The sequence below is a fragment of the Anguilla anguilla genome, chromosome 11 (assembly GCF_013347855.1).
Source record: "Anguilla anguilla isolate fAngAng1 chromosome 11, fAngAng1.pri, whole genome shotgun sequence".
Classification (NCBI taxonomy): Eukaryota; Metazoa; Chordata; class Actinopteri; order Anguilliformes; family Anguillidae; genus Anguilla; species Anguilla anguilla.
Window position 1 is genome coordinate 16,311,539 of NC_049211.1, and position 12,457 is coordinate 16,323,995.

Below are 12,457 nucleotides of genomic sequence, written 5' to 3' on the forward strand. Positions count from 1 at the left end.
GTCAAGCGAATTAGGCCAGGCTGCATTCCATAGTATAAAAAGCCATTCCACACAACCGTGCATGTGGAAGACTCCAAATACAGTAAGTACACTATATGACCAAAACTATCAGCCCAATCAGTGTCTGGCCTCACTAATGCTCTCCTGGCTGAATGGAAGCAAATCACTACAGCAATGCTCCAACATCTACTATGATGCCTTCCCAGAAGAGTGGAGGTCGTTATAGCAGGAAAAGTTGGACCACCTCCATATTCATGCCCATAATTTTGGATGAGAAGTTGGATGTCAGGTGTCCACACACTTGTGGCCATATAGTGTATGTTATAGCTCTTAAACTTGTAAAAGTGCGGGTCTAAGGAGCAGCACCTCTGGGCGTGGACGAGCTCTCCTCCCCCGGGCGGGACTTCCCGGCGGCTCGGATGGCGAAGATCCGCCCGTCGCTCGTTCTGATGTAGGTCCCTGTGTGCAGGTCAAAAGAGCGGCTCTGGTGAGAAAACGCTTGCGCTGAGGCTGATTTAACAGCACAGGACCCAGCGATGCCGAGCACCAAAAATAGAGGAGAATTAATCATGGATCCAGACACAATGAGGACGCTGAGCAGAGCTCTCAGTGCTGGGAGAGGAGTGGGTGTATGGAGACCATAGATGTGCGAGGTAGACAGATCTGAATGTGGAAAGATAAGTTAAAGTGAACAGCTATGGCCGGTGCATGGGTATAGTTCAGGAGACGTGGATGGTAAACGATACCAGTGAGTAAATAGTTATGGTGTGAGTGTGAACATGGGTGAGCGGTTAAAGTAGATTAATGGTAAATGCTTTTACCAAAAGCTGCAGATGGTTGTTCTAAGTGTGTACGAATACAGCGGAGTGCAGTAGTATAGTGAGGGGTAGTGAAAATGGTGAAACGGGCATGGTTGAGAAGATGCACACGCAGGTCTCAGGAGACGTACCCTTGGTTCCCCGGATCACGTGGATGCTCTCGCCGGCGCTGATGCGTGCCTGGACGTCCGCCGAGCTGTTCGTTCCGGGAATCACAATGTCTGGGAAAAGACAGCAGAGGCTCTTAGATCGAATGAAAGATGGGAGGAGCCAGCTACATGCACAGTGTTAATGTTGAAGTCCAGCAGTCATACCTGTGGTCGTGACGATCTTCTGCACGAAGACCCCGGCTTTCTGCAGGTAGTTGACAGGGAAGTTGACACCTGTGCTGGAGCTGGCCAATGAGGCGCCAGGGCCCAGGGGTACCTGCCGAGGCATCATGGGAATGGGCGTGGACTGGACCGGGCGAACGCTGGCCACCGGCTTCTCGTCTGGCCGAGGAGGGGGGCGCCTGGTCAGCGGGAGAAGGTGGGAGAGGGTATTTAGAACGTAACTTACATATACAATTAGTTGGTCGTTTATAAATATAGCAAATGGCACATTTGAAAAATCCATAGTGCAAGCGGGAAATACTGAGACTGTAACGGTGTAGTGGTGAATGTTTGGAGACTGAAAATTGGGCAATAGTCATAATAAGGGACTATAGAGAGCATGTGAGCGAAGTGGAGGTGTGGGATAAAGAGCATTTCCTCGGGGATGTACCAGTTGCGCTGGCTGAACGCGGGGATGTTGGTGAGGCTCTGGTCACTGGCGGGGTAGTAGTGGGCGTAGGACGGGCGGGTGTAGGGCACAGACGCCCGCTTCTCGTCCTCGTAGCTCTTCTTGGCAGCCTTCTTCTCAGCTTTGGTTAGCTTCATCTCCTTTCGGTCCATGAGGAGAGACTCGTGGTGGAAGGGGTGCTGGTGGGACAAACACACTCGAGCTCTAACACACTGGAGCTCAAACACACAGCGCTACAACAACCAGAGTCATCAATAATAAAACAGGACTGCGCTCATGAATTAATCAGCAAGCAGCCTGTTCACAGACTACATTGACGAAAATGAACAGGTGTCGGCGTGTGTGTGTGTGTGTGTGTGTGTGTGTGTGTGTGTGTGTGTGTGTGTGTGTGTGTGTGTGTGTGTGTGTGTGTGCGCACGCGCGTGCGTACCTTGGTGATGAGCTGGGGGTAGAGATTACAGGCCTGCAGGATGACGTCCTCCATTTCGTTCTGGCAGTTCACCTGCACCCCGGCCGGGTCAGGCTCCTCCTCCACAAAGTGCAGCAGCGACTCCACCTCCCTGCGTGTGAAGTTCAGCACAGGGTTCAGGTCGTCCACCACACGATCTAAGAGAGGGGGAGGGAGACACGTCACGCACTCCATCTGCGCACCAGGTTCAACTGTTCAGGTTCAACTGAAGGCTCGGCAGGTTCAGCTGCAAGCACGTTACTGCGGTGTTGGCAACTGAAAGTGAAACAAAGTGCTAGTTTAAGACCCAACAGATTAGAATGTTCGTAACTGAACATTATAATGCTGATGTTACAGTCACTACTGGAAACTGAAAGCAAGGGAGTTGGAATACTGACTTTTGAAAAAACAATCCAAAAAAACCCAACTCTTCAAAGGGTATAGGAGAACTCCAGCCTCTAAAGAGACACTGAGCACTGCCCTCTGCGTCTCACCTGACATGCCCTGCTTGGAGATCTGCCGGTCGTAGATCTTCTTCTCCAGGGTGAAGTCACACACCAGGCGGTAGATGTGGCAGGCCTTCCTCTGGCCGTAGCGGTACACCCTGCAGACGGCCTGCGCGTCGTGGCAGGGGTTCCAGGAGGCGTCGAACACCACCACGCGGTTCGCTCCGATCAGGTTCACCCCGAGGCAGCCCGCCCTGTGGACGCCATAGGGACAGTGAGCCCCAACGCCAGGCTGCTTCATGTTCACCAAGTGAATGTGTGAGTGAGAGAGGTAACGAGGGCGTGTGTGTGCGAGCGCCAGCAGGAGTGCGTGCGAATGCGTATCTGTGTGCATGCACACGGTACACACTGACCTGGTAGACAGCAGGAAAACCCAGGCGGTGTTGTTCGCGGGGTCGTTGAACTGATTGATGAGCCGCTCTCTCTCCGAGGTCGATGTGCTTCCATCCAGCCCTGTGATTAATCGCATGCAATTCCAGTTAAGGAGCCCCTGGACCCTGATCTACTCAGACTAAAGCACCACAGTTACTTCAGTGCCCCATTACTATGGATTATTTTATCACATTATATGCGCATTATATTTAATGTCACCCTTTAATACACCCGCTGGAATATGCATTTGAGTTAAGTGTCTGATTAAAATGTACAGAAGTGGTCCCAGCAAAGCCCTCCCACTCCAACAACTAGTCTTCACCACTTCAGAATACTGCACAAAATTGTCTTTCTGCATTTCCCAATTTCCCACCTTCCAGACTATTCAATTACAGCGGGCGATAAGTTCTGAGTCTTTAACCAAACAAAGACAATGAAAGTGCGATGTTTTGGACTTCTGCTTAAATGTCCAGCAGGGGGCGATAAAAGAGAATAAAAGTGACAGCGTGCCTGGACAGTGAACTGAGAGTGTCACTAGGCAACAGAGACTCTCTGGCAGAGCTTTTAAGGGAACATATTCACTGCAGCAGTTTCTAGGTTACGGGAGACACTGGATGTGGCAGATCCAGGAGGCGAGAGGACGGGCAGACCCAACGCGGCCGGGGCACAGGACGTGCTCTGCAGGGGCATTTCGGGAACACTCACGGTAGTAGTTGGAGTGGCGGACCCAGTTTTGGCTCGGGCCCTCAGCACCTCTGATAGGTGGCATGGGCCTCTTGGCCAGGAACTCCTCGATGACTGACAGCGTGGACAGGCTCTGACTGTGAGGATCGCAGACACACACACACACACACACACACAAGGTCACTACAGCACTGGCCCAGAGAGAAGTGTTCATGTCAAAGGCACACAGCGACAGTTCCATAGCATCAAGATCGAGAGTGTTGAAACTGAAAGGGGAGCGGACCCAAGCGCAGCTGGAACAGGCCGCTGTATGGTACTGATGGAAAAGGGGTTGGGGCTGTGGGCTACTGCTGTAAATCCATGAAGGCGGCTCACCTGAACACCAGGATCTTGTCTCCCTTTCTAACGCTCTCGTCGATCAGGTGGAAGAGCAGCAGCATTTTGGCCGAGTTCTCCAGGATGCCTGTCTGGTAGTTACTCATGATATCCTTCGCCTGAGAGAGAGGGGGATTGAGGGAGGGAGGGAGGGACAGGGACAGCGTTAATGATCCTACCCCACTTTGTTTCACACGCATGTGCCCACCGATGGGCAGGCGGACGTGCTCACGCGCTCTTGCGGCGTACCCATTCGTAAGTGATGACTTGGTTCGCTCTCTCCTGCATCGAGCCCAGATTGATGCCTGCGATGAACTTGCTGTTGGCGGAGTCGCTGGGCTTGCCCTTCAGACTGGGCGCATTGCAGCGGTTGTTGCCTGTGGTTGTGATGTCATCCAAGTCCAGGTCCTGCTCATTGGCCAGGTTCTCCTTCTGCAGAGCTTCATACAGGACATCCGGGTGGTTCCAGATCTGCAGAGAAGCACATGCACATCTCTTAGGACATACAGTCTCACACCTACAGGTGAGCACTAACCTGCTATTCTGGAACCTCCACTGGGATGCAAAGGCTCCATATTCCCTCATCTACACATTTTCAGAGTTTATATAAGGTGAATTGTTTTGACTGTGTATTTCTTAAGTGCCCTGAACAAGCTCTAAAGGCAGAGGTCTCAGGGGGCCGCAGTCTGTGGGGGCAGCAGTCTCTAAATGGCAGTGGTCTTTAACTGGCAGCAGTCTCTAAATGGCAGTGGTCTCTGGGGGCAGTGGTCTTTAACTGGCAGCAGTCTCTGAGGGCAGCGGTCTCTAAGGGCAACGGTCTCTAAGGGCAGCGGTCTCTAAGGGCAGCGGTCTCTAAGGGCAACGGTCTCTAAGGGCAGCGGTCTCTAAGGGCAGCGGTCTCTAAGGGCAACGGTCTCTAAGGGCAGCGGTCTCTAAGGGCAGCGGTCCTCTTCCAGCTCACCTTGCAGCAGACGCAGAAGGCCTTGAGGGGGTTGAGGCCCAGCCAGCCGCTGTTCCCTGCTTCCCGGAAGCGGGTCATGAACTGGGTGTAGAGCGCCCGCTGGACTGGCGACAGCCGGACCAGGATCACATGCTCCTCCTTGGAGGGAAGGTGGGTTCTCAGTACATCGTGACCTCGCCTGCAAACAAAGGCAGGAAGTTTTAACACCAGCAGCAAACCAGCTACCAACAAAGTATGAGGATCAAAGCTAAGCTATCCGGACAAACACATATATACACAAACACACACATCATCAGAAACACAAAAAACTATCAGTCTGCCTGCACTAAGAGGCGTAGCCTGGCAAGCGAACGCTCAGCCACACTGCTAGCGAGCTAGCAATGATTAGTCTGGGAATGGTCCTTTGTGGATTTGTGGAATGTCATGTTGGTAATGAAGGGGTTGAGTTCCACTGATTGGATTACCCCTTTCCTTATTCAACAAATCGTGCCTTGTTTTTCTCACAAGACCTTGTCAGTGAGAGGCACAGACGTCATACAGGCCAACGGTGAGAGGTCTCACCCCACTCTGAATGCTCCCATTTGCAATGGGTTTCAATTAGGAAAAAAGAGCAATACCAGAAAGAGCAGGTCCTTAACTATGCGGCCCTTAACGGAACACAGGGTCGAGCTTCCAGGCTAATGCTGTGGTCCTTTTGAGAAAAGTACTCAACCTGACCTGCTTCCGTACATACCCAGCTCTATAAATAGACCACATGTTTATAAGTTACATAAGTCGCCCTAAATAATGGTATTTGCTGAGCAAATAGCTAAATAAATACGCATTCAGCAGCAGCTGAAACCTAGTCTTGGAATGCGAATGCTCTTGAAAGCGTGATACATTAAGCCGGGTCTCACCTCTGAACGAAGCCCTCCAGCAGGCTGTGCAGGACGTGGCTGCGGTACCGCATGAGCCGGACGTCCTGCGGCGTGCTGTCGATGCACTGCCCGTTCAGGATGGGCCGCTCGAACATGTTGCTGAACTCCTGCCGCGTGCCCAGGAAGTCCGGCCGGACGAAGTCCACCATGCACCAGTACTCGATCAGGTTGTTCTGCAGGGGGTAGCCGGTGAGCACCACGCGCCGCCGCGACCGGATGTTCTTCAGGGCCTGCGAGGTGCTGGCGTGGCAGTTCTTGATGCGGTGGCCCTCGTCGCAGATCACGACGTCCGGCCCGGGCCGCGACAGGGCCTTCTCGATTCCTGTGGAACCCGCGGCAGGAAATTAATGGTGAAAAGAACTCCACTGGTCAGACTCCAGAGTCTGGTCTAGGTAATCACAGGCCAGGGTGGGCATGTTGTCAAAACTAAGGCAATGCATTGAGGAACTATGATGTTAGTCATAGCGTGTCATGGGTGACCCTGCAGTGTGCTGACGCCATTGTAAATGTGCCTACCCTTCAGCAGCTCCTGCTGCCGGTCCTCCTCATCCAGGTCGATGATGACGGGGCCCGTGGGCTTCTTGGACTTCTTCTTCCTGCCTGCGACGAAGCTCTTCTTCAGCGACAGCAGCCGGTACATCTCGTACCCCATGAGCAGCACCCCGCCCTCCGCCGACCAGTCGCCCACCACCTTGGCCCGGGCAGCTGTGGTCCTGCAACCCCAGAGACGGGTCAGTCCCTGGTGCACTTCACAAGCCATACCACACACTCCACACACCATTACCACACTGAGTAAGGAGGATCTGGACAGGTAAAGCCCAAGTTCCACTCAAATAATGTGAGACTACCACAGTGTATCATCACAGTGTAGTTAGCAAGTAAGCAATGAAAGCAAACCCAGCTGGGTAGGTGTATGGAGTGAGAGAACCAGGGGCTTGAATGCACTGCAGCAGCAGTGTGCCAGCAGAAGAGCTGTGTTCACTAGCGCACGGGGTCAGCGGGTCGACTGCCTTCACGCTCCACCGCGACGCTCTCGTCTGAGAGAGAAGCGCACTCCAGAAACATTATCTTGACGTTTAGCGGCGAAGCGGAGAACCCCGAGCACCCGGCAGTGAGGGAGAGGCGAGGGAGACGCGAGGGAGAGGCGAGGGAGAGGCGAGGGGGACGCGAGGGAGACGCGAGGGAGACGCGTGGCTCTGCTCACTTGTGTTCGTCGTTGAGGATGTGGACCTTGAAGGGGCGGGGCGCGGTGTTGTTGGGGTCGTTGTCCTGGGGCAGGGCCTCCGGGGCCGGCAGCCACAGGTTGAACTCCGCCAGCCAGTTCTGCAGCGTGTTCACCTGGAGGACAGAGATTAGAGAGACGATAAAACTCCAGTACTGCCGCTCCTCGTCAAAAAGTCAAGTTAACCATTACTGCGGGAAAGATCTTTGGTCTCCCGCGGGAGCACAGAAACACCTCCCTCTCGCAGAGAGAGAGAGAGAGAGAGAGAGAGAGAGGGCGGAAGCGTGGTGGGCGGGGCTCTTACAGGGACGATGGCCAGCACAGTGTGAGCTTCGGTGTGACGCAGGAGGATGTCGATGAAGGAGATGACCTGCAGGGTCTTGCCCAGGCCCATGCTGTGAGCCAGGATGCAGCCGAAGCCGCTGCTGTTCCCGTAGCGCTCCAGAGACTCCACCAGGTTATCGTAGAGAAAGCGGATCCCGCCGATCTGAGAAGGGGGGGGGGGAGGAGAGTTTTGGGTTACTTCCAAGTGGGTTAACTCAAAGGCTTAAGAAATGAATGGCAAACAGACTCATTCACGATCACAGTTCTACTGGAGGTGCAGAAAGCGCTAAGCTAGGGGCCGTTTGGGAGCGAGACGTGTGGGGTGGGGGGGCAGGCGGGGGCGGGGGGCTCGTACCTGGTGCGGCTTGACCGCGCGAGCCAGCTGCGGGGCGAGGAAGAGGTCCTTCTCGTTGGCGGGGTGGTTGATGTTGACCAGAACTCGGCCCTGGGCGTCGGGCTGGTTGAGGGCGTCGTTGACGTGGGCCCCGCTGCTCTCCTCCGTGCCGGGCGTGGCCCTGTCGTCGTCGTCGTCCTCGATGGACTGGCTGGTCTGGAGAGCGTCGTCCTCCCCAGAACTGAGCTCGATGACATCTGGGGGGCGGGGGGAAGCGTAGCCATGAGAACCGGAGCTTGCCTGCTGTACGCTGCAAACTGCGTCTGTACTGTTCAATACCACCCACTCCCTCCCATGATGCACTGGGTTTTAGTTCGAACTGAATTTTTGTTTGTGCTGTTTTTGTTTCATCATTTTGCTCCCGCCTGGGTGATGACATCACTGGGGAGCCCCTTTGTTGTCTATTACAGCCACTCCTCTGTGATGTGCTCTGAATCTGCACATTATTTCCACAGAAAACTGTCAAATATGATTGGCTGAATGACAGAACTTTGTCAAGCAAACATCTGCTCATGAGATGATGATGGCATTTCAATAGTCTTAGGCCATGTGTACTGACAAACTCGGTTTCTGGTGACAGACACAATTTTGCCCCTGACATTTAGTGACATAAGTTACAAAAGCTTGAGGTTGGTCCATTATACGTCCAATGATGAAAAATAAAAAAACAAGAGCAAGGGAGACAGAGAGAGGGAGAGAGAGCAGTTATGCAACTCCATTGAATGGGCGGTTATACAAGCAGGATTACAGTCTAGAGACTGCTTATATAACCTGGGTAAAATGTCAGCATGTTGGTAACTGGTATGTAATCAGGATTAATGACACTTATACCCTTCCCTATAGCCACAATTCATTTGAATTCATTTGCTTATTCAATAGCCACAGTTTAATTCATTTTCCATGTGGATATTTTTCCCATCATTCTTCCTCTAATTCATTGAAGAATTTTCTGTTTTGGAATATTAGGTATTCATCCATCTCTACAGTTTCCCAGACTTTTATCAACAGCGCCTCATAAACTGTGTGCAGTGAGGCCTTAGAGCATACGACAGCCAGTGTAACCAGTGTAATGACGAAATGCCGTTACAGTCTGAAGACGGTACGCGCTATTCAGACCAAAATCTTTAGGCTAGCCCAAATCCTTTCACTCGCACATCACAAATGTCCCCTCAGACGCTCCTTCTCTCTCCCGCCTTTTGAAAACTAATGACAAAACATGTTTTATGTTATAGTATGGGTCACTTCAAAGAATAATAATAAATAGGTGACCTGAAATGTGTTCAGCTGTAAGGACTGACAGTGTACTTGGGTCAGAGACTGAAGTGTGCGATTGATGTGTTAATGTGAGATTGATGTGTTAATGTGCGATCGATGTGTTAGTGTGCGATCGATGTGTTAGTGTGCGATCGATGTGTTAACGTGCGATCGATGTGTTAACGTGCGATCGATGTGTTAACGTGCGATCGATGTGTTACTGTGCGATCAATGTGTTACTGTGCGATCAATGTGTTACTGTGCGATCGATGTGTTACTGTGCGATCGATGTGTTAGTGTGCGACCGATGTGTTAGTGTGCGATCGATGTGTTAACGTGCGATCGATGTGTTACTGTGCGATCGATGTGTTAGTGTGCGACCGATGTGTTAGTGTGCGATCGATGTGTTAACGTGCGATTGATGTGTTAGTGTGCGATCGATGTGTTAACGTGCGATCGATGTGTTAACGTGCGATCGATGTGTTAACGTGCGATCGATGTGTTACTGTGCGATCGATGTGTTACTGTGCGATCAATGTGTTACTGTGCGATCAATGTGTTACTGTGCGATCGATGTGTTACTGTGCGATCGATGTGTTAGTGTGCGATCGATGTGTTAGTGTGCGATCGATGTGTTAACGTGCGATCGATGTGTTACTGTGCGATCGATGTGTTAGTGTGCGACCGATGTGTTAGTGTGCGATCGATGTGTTAACGTGCGATTGATGTGTTAGTGTGCGATCGATGTGTTAACGTGCGATCGATGTGTTAACGTGCGATCGATGTGTTACTGTGCGATCGATGTGTTACTGTGCGACCGATGTGTTAGTGTGCGATCGATGTGTTAACGTGCGATCGATGTGTTAACGTGCGACCGATGTGTTAGTGTGCGACCGATGTGTTAACGTGCAATCGATGAGTTACTGTGGCGCTCGGGGGGGGGGGGGGGGGGGGGGGGGCGCTCACCGTCCTTGATGGCGCGGGCCGCCGGTCCCTTGGTGTCGTCCTCGCTGGCGCTGGCGCTGCTGTTGCTGGTGTCCAGGCAGATCACCTCCTGCTTGGCCACATGGGCCGAGGAGCTCTGGGAGACCTCCCCCGAGCCCAAGACACCTTCACACGGAAAACAAGAGAGAGGAAAGGGGGGAAGACAGGGGAAGAGAGAAGGTGGTTAATAAGAAAAATGAAAAGAGAGAGAGAGAGAGAGAAAAGCGCTGAAGGGCTGCCAACTCAGAGTGCTTCGCCAGCAAAATAACTACGTATGGGCTTAGCAGTATTTTTTTTAAATGAGTGGAAAATACATAAAGTTCTGGCCAATTTTTTTATCCGTCTGCCTGAGGTCAGCCCAGTACACACGGGTAGGGGGGAGCTATGGACCATCTGGCCGACACCGTTGGGCCCCACCGTGGTTGGCACTGCAATTCAAGTCCCTCCTTACTACTGGTGTGTAGAAACAATCCCTGTGGCCCAAAGTGAACTAGTCAGACGGTGCGCGCATCCATTTATTCACCTGGGAGGAATTCGGGGAGGTGAGGCACTGGGAAATCCTTTCTTTGCTGCTCCAGCCGCTTCCGCCTCTCCAGCTCCTCCTGCTGGGCAGCTTTGGTTACTGCCTCCAATTGGTGCTCTCTCAGGAGCTTTCTACATGGGAAACAGGAGCGTGTTCACAAGCCACCACATGCGTTTCACTTATGACTCAAACACACTCTCAGGCATTCAAGCCCACTGACTGCTCCCTCGCGCCGGACTGCAGGGGTAAATGAGAATTTTAATGGCGGGAATGTGTGTTAGGGCGAGTCTGCTTGAGTCTAAAGGTCTAGTCTACATTACATTAACAGGAGAGAAATCCCACACAGAGAACTGCTGACTAGCTGGCAGACAGAATAAACAAACCCCCTCCCCCCCTTAGTCCCTGGGCAGGGTTAGCGGGTGAGAGAACGTACCGGATGTTCCTCCTCATGTGGGCGGGCTTGGAGGTTCTCTTCTTGGTGCTGCCGGGAGGTACAGGACTGGGGCTGGGACTGGGGCTTGGGCTTGGGCTGGGGCTGGGGCTGGGACTGTGGCTGTCGGGATGGGAGGGGGGGCGCGACGAGGGGCGCGAAGGGGGCTCCCCCGACGGTGAGGTAGATGGCGGGGTGCACTGCCACCCCGAGCTGTCCCCTCCCTGGGCTTCATTCTCTGCACTGAAAGGGGTGCCCTGAGGCTGGTCTGCAGGAAGAGAAAGACAGAACCACACGTTTATTAAAGGCTGGGTCAGGACAAGATGGACGCTGGAAAATGGGACAACAGAGGCAGGTGTGAACACGGTACACAACCTAAAGATAAGCCCTAATTTATCTTCACTCCTGTAATGCGCAAAGAAATAGCTGGAAAATGGGACACATATTACCAATGCAAAAATGATACTTAAACAAACTTAAAATCTTAGGTTAATTATAGTTTGAAGTGTTTTATTCACCCTCAAATTTTCAGACTTTCACATGAAATAACTGATTGATATAATGTTAGCCATCATTGTAGCTTACAGTATAGAACTGTTAAAGAACACCCACAGTGTAAAACCTTCCTTCATTCCATCATGAGGTTCACCTTTGTAATGTGTATAAAAGTATTTTGTCCAGCTGGCAGAGTTATACAGCTATAGCACTCAGCCAGATAGTATGTGTATAATTCAACTAATAAATGGACACACACACTTAAAGATGTAGACGCCCCCAAATATACTTAGAAGAGTATGGAAGTACACAGTGAACAAGAGTCCATGTGACACCTTCTGGGTTTCCCCACAAATCTAAAGACAAATGCCTGGCTGCGGTGTGTTATGCAAGCCCTCATAAATATTTAGCGCTTATGAAATGAAGAGCATTTGTGGGGCCAGAGCGCTGCCTGGCTGGGTGTGCAGATGGGATTGCTCACCGTCAAGGTTACAGTGCAAACAGCCAGTGCCACCCCCTGCTCCCCTCCCCCTCCTGACTGCCCCCCAAATTCACCGCCCGGAGGAGGGCCGGGGGGATTAACTGCCCTGGCGCGCAACACGCGGAGAGACGCCAAACACACACCTCACATGGCGGCGGAGGGAGACGGGCGACTAACTTATATAACGTGTGGGAGAGCAGAGGAGTGATTCATCAATAAACAAATTACATAAAGCACACCAATCAACCCATCTGCACAAAGTCGTTTCTGAACGACTGCGACGACTGCGACCGAAAACGACGAAGGGTTTATATTTCCCCTCCGGGCTCCCGGGGGTAGCCGCGGCTCGGACGGAACGCCGCGCGCCTTCCTGAAGAGCGGCGCGCCCCGAAAGCGCGCGCGCTTCGTTCTGCCCCCGAGAAGCGCGTCGCGCGCGCGGGTAAGAGACGCTTCATTATTCATCCCTGCTGCTTATTCCCCGCCGTCGCC

At 52.4% G+C, this 12,457-nt stretch overlaps 1 protein-coding gene across 2 annotated transcripts in view; it reads right to left on the reverse strand.

The window, feature by feature from the left end:
* Nucleotides 1–12,457, reverse strand: part of rad54l2 (RAD54 like 2) — a 54,231-nt gene that overhangs the window by 6,257 nt on the left and 35,517 nt on the right. For both annotated transcript variants that reach the window (XM_035383008.1, XM_035383009.1), the window contains 19 exons: nt 10,996–11,260; nt 10,563–10,693; nt 10,022–10,165; nt 7,763–7,998; nt 7,388–7,570; nt 7,066–7,199; nt 6,378–6,574; nt 5,841–6,183; nt 4,945–5,122; nt 4,233–4,454; nt 3,984–4,102; nt 3,630–3,745; nt 2,906–3,005; nt 2,541–2,746; nt 2,029–2,204; nt 1,581–1,777; nt 1,133–1,329; nt 950–1,039; nt 367–459 (listed from right to left, as the gene is read on the reverse strand). In XM_035383008.1, coding sequence (XP_035238899.1) covers nt 367–459; nt 950–1,039; nt 1,133–1,329; nt 1,581–1,777; nt 2,029–2,204; nt 2,541–2,746; nt 2,906–3,005; nt 3,630–3,745; nt 3,984–4,102; nt 4,233–4,454; nt 4,945–5,122; nt 5,841–6,183; nt 6,378–6,574; nt 7,066–7,199; nt 7,388–7,570; nt 7,763–7,998; nt 10,022–10,165; nt 10,563–10,693; nt 10,996–11,260 — 3,327 coding nt within the window. The remainder of the gene's footprint in view (nt 1–366; nt 460–949; nt 1,040–1,132; nt 1,330–1,580; nt 1,778–2,028; nt 2,205–2,540; nt 2,747–2,905; nt 3,006–3,629; nt 3,746–3,983; nt 4,103–4,232; nt 4,455–4,944; nt 5,123–5,840; nt 6,184–6,377; nt 6,575–7,065; nt 7,200–7,387; nt 7,571–7,762; nt 7,999–10,021; nt 10,166–10,562; nt 10,694–10,995; nt 11,261–12,457) is intronic.